The sequence below is a fragment of the Lepidothrix coronata genome, unplaced genomic scaffold, assembly GCF_001604755.1.
Source record: "Lepidothrix coronata isolate B3197 unplaced genomic scaffold, Lepidothrix_coronata-1.0 Scaffold1309, whole genome shotgun sequence".
NCBI classification, from domain to species: Eukaryota; Metazoa; Chordata; class Aves; order Passeriformes; family Pipridae; genus Lepidothrix; species Lepidothrix coronata.
Window position 1 is genome coordinate 1 of NW_016691489.1, and position 1286 is coordinate 1286.

A 1286-nucleotide genomic window follows, 5' to 3' on the forward strand; every position below is an offset into this window, starting at 1 on the left:
TCTGGCAGTGGGAAGCCATTCCCCCTTGTCCTGTCCCTCCATGTCACTCTCCAGCTCTCCTGGAGCCCCTTTAGGCCCTGGAAGGGGCTCTCAGCTCTCCCTGGAGCCTTCTCTTCTCCAGGTGAACCCCCCCAGTTCTCCCAGCCTGGCTCCAGAGCAGAGGGGCTCCAGCCCTTGGAGCATCTCCATGTGCTGCCCTGAACCACTTGTACAAAGTCTCATTCTCAGACCTACTCCTGTCACACAAACATTAAATCCTCCCAAAAAAACTGCTGGAAGGCCAAAGCCAAAGCTCAAACCTCACAGCAGAGAGTCACTAGAGCCCTTCAGATGGTCTTTCTCTGCCCAGCCCCCTGCACTTACCCATGGCCTCTGATACTGAGGTTAAAACAGCCCAAACGGTCACAACCCAGAGAATCAGCACCACACTGGGAAACAGAAAAACAAGAGAATTTTGGCACTGCTTTCCAGATACACACCAAGCCTGCTACCCCAGGAACAGCAGGGAACACTGGGATAGCCCTCTCCAACCCACTCCAAAAGGGATGGCTGTGTGCAGAGCTTGGCCTCCTTACCTGCAGTACTATGCAGGTGGGCTGGTAGTAATCTACCACCTGGTTAATGACTGGCTGGAAGAGGTGTTTGTAACCTTTGGAGAGAAAGGTAGATCTGTCATGGCTTTGGAACAGAGGACCAGGAAACACCTGGGCAGGGGGAGAGGGCAGGAACACCTACTCTGGTCATCGATGCCGTCCCGCAGGGGCACGTTCAGACAGTAGTAACGGCCACTCTCTGCACCCACCTCATACATGTCACCTGCAAAACAGGGCAGTCACAACAGCTCTGACACTTCACAGGGATGGAAAGGCCAGATCAGGCCTGGGCTGAGTCTCCTAACTTAGTTAGGACCCCTCCTTCTTACAAATAACTACAGTTCTGTTCCTCTCTAATCGCTTCCTCCCCCCATTTCTCCCTGCGGCTCTAATTTTGTGATTTACACTCTTCTACTCCAGCAAAGCTTCCAAAGGATTCTGAAGCGAGCCCACACTAAAAAGGAAAACACATACCTGTACCAGGAAAGAAATAGTTGCCATATTTGTGAAATGACACTGTCATGACACGGTCTGTCAAGTAAAAAGCCTCCTGCACCCCGTCCCCGTGATGGATATCGATGTCGATGTACAGGACACGTGGGTGATACCTATGGAACACAGGAGGAAAAAACAGCACCCACCTGAGCATATCATGCTTTGCATATGAGGCATTTGTCTACAGTCAAAACACAC

The 1286-nt window shown here is 51.6% G+C and overlaps 1 protein-coding gene across 1 annotated transcript in view; it reads right to left on the reverse strand.

Annotated features, from left to right (window-relative positions):
• Positions 1-320: 320 nt before the first annotated feature.
• Positions 321-1286, reverse strand: part of LOC108510553 (histone deacetylase 3-like) — a 10158-nt gene continuing 9192 nt past the window's right edge. Inside the window, exons 2-5 of the mRNA XM_017840230.1 lie at positions 1068-1201; positions 736-816; positions 576-649; positions 321-428 (exon numbers count right to left, since the gene is read on the reverse strand). Of these exons, the coding sequence (XP_017695719.1) occupies positions 360-428; positions 576-649; positions 736-816; positions 1068-1116 (273 nt within the window). The 5' untranslated portion in view covers positions 1117-1201 and the 3' untranslated portion in view covers positions 321-359. The remainder of the gene's footprint in view (positions 429-575; positions 650-735; positions 817-1067; positions 1202-1286) is intronic.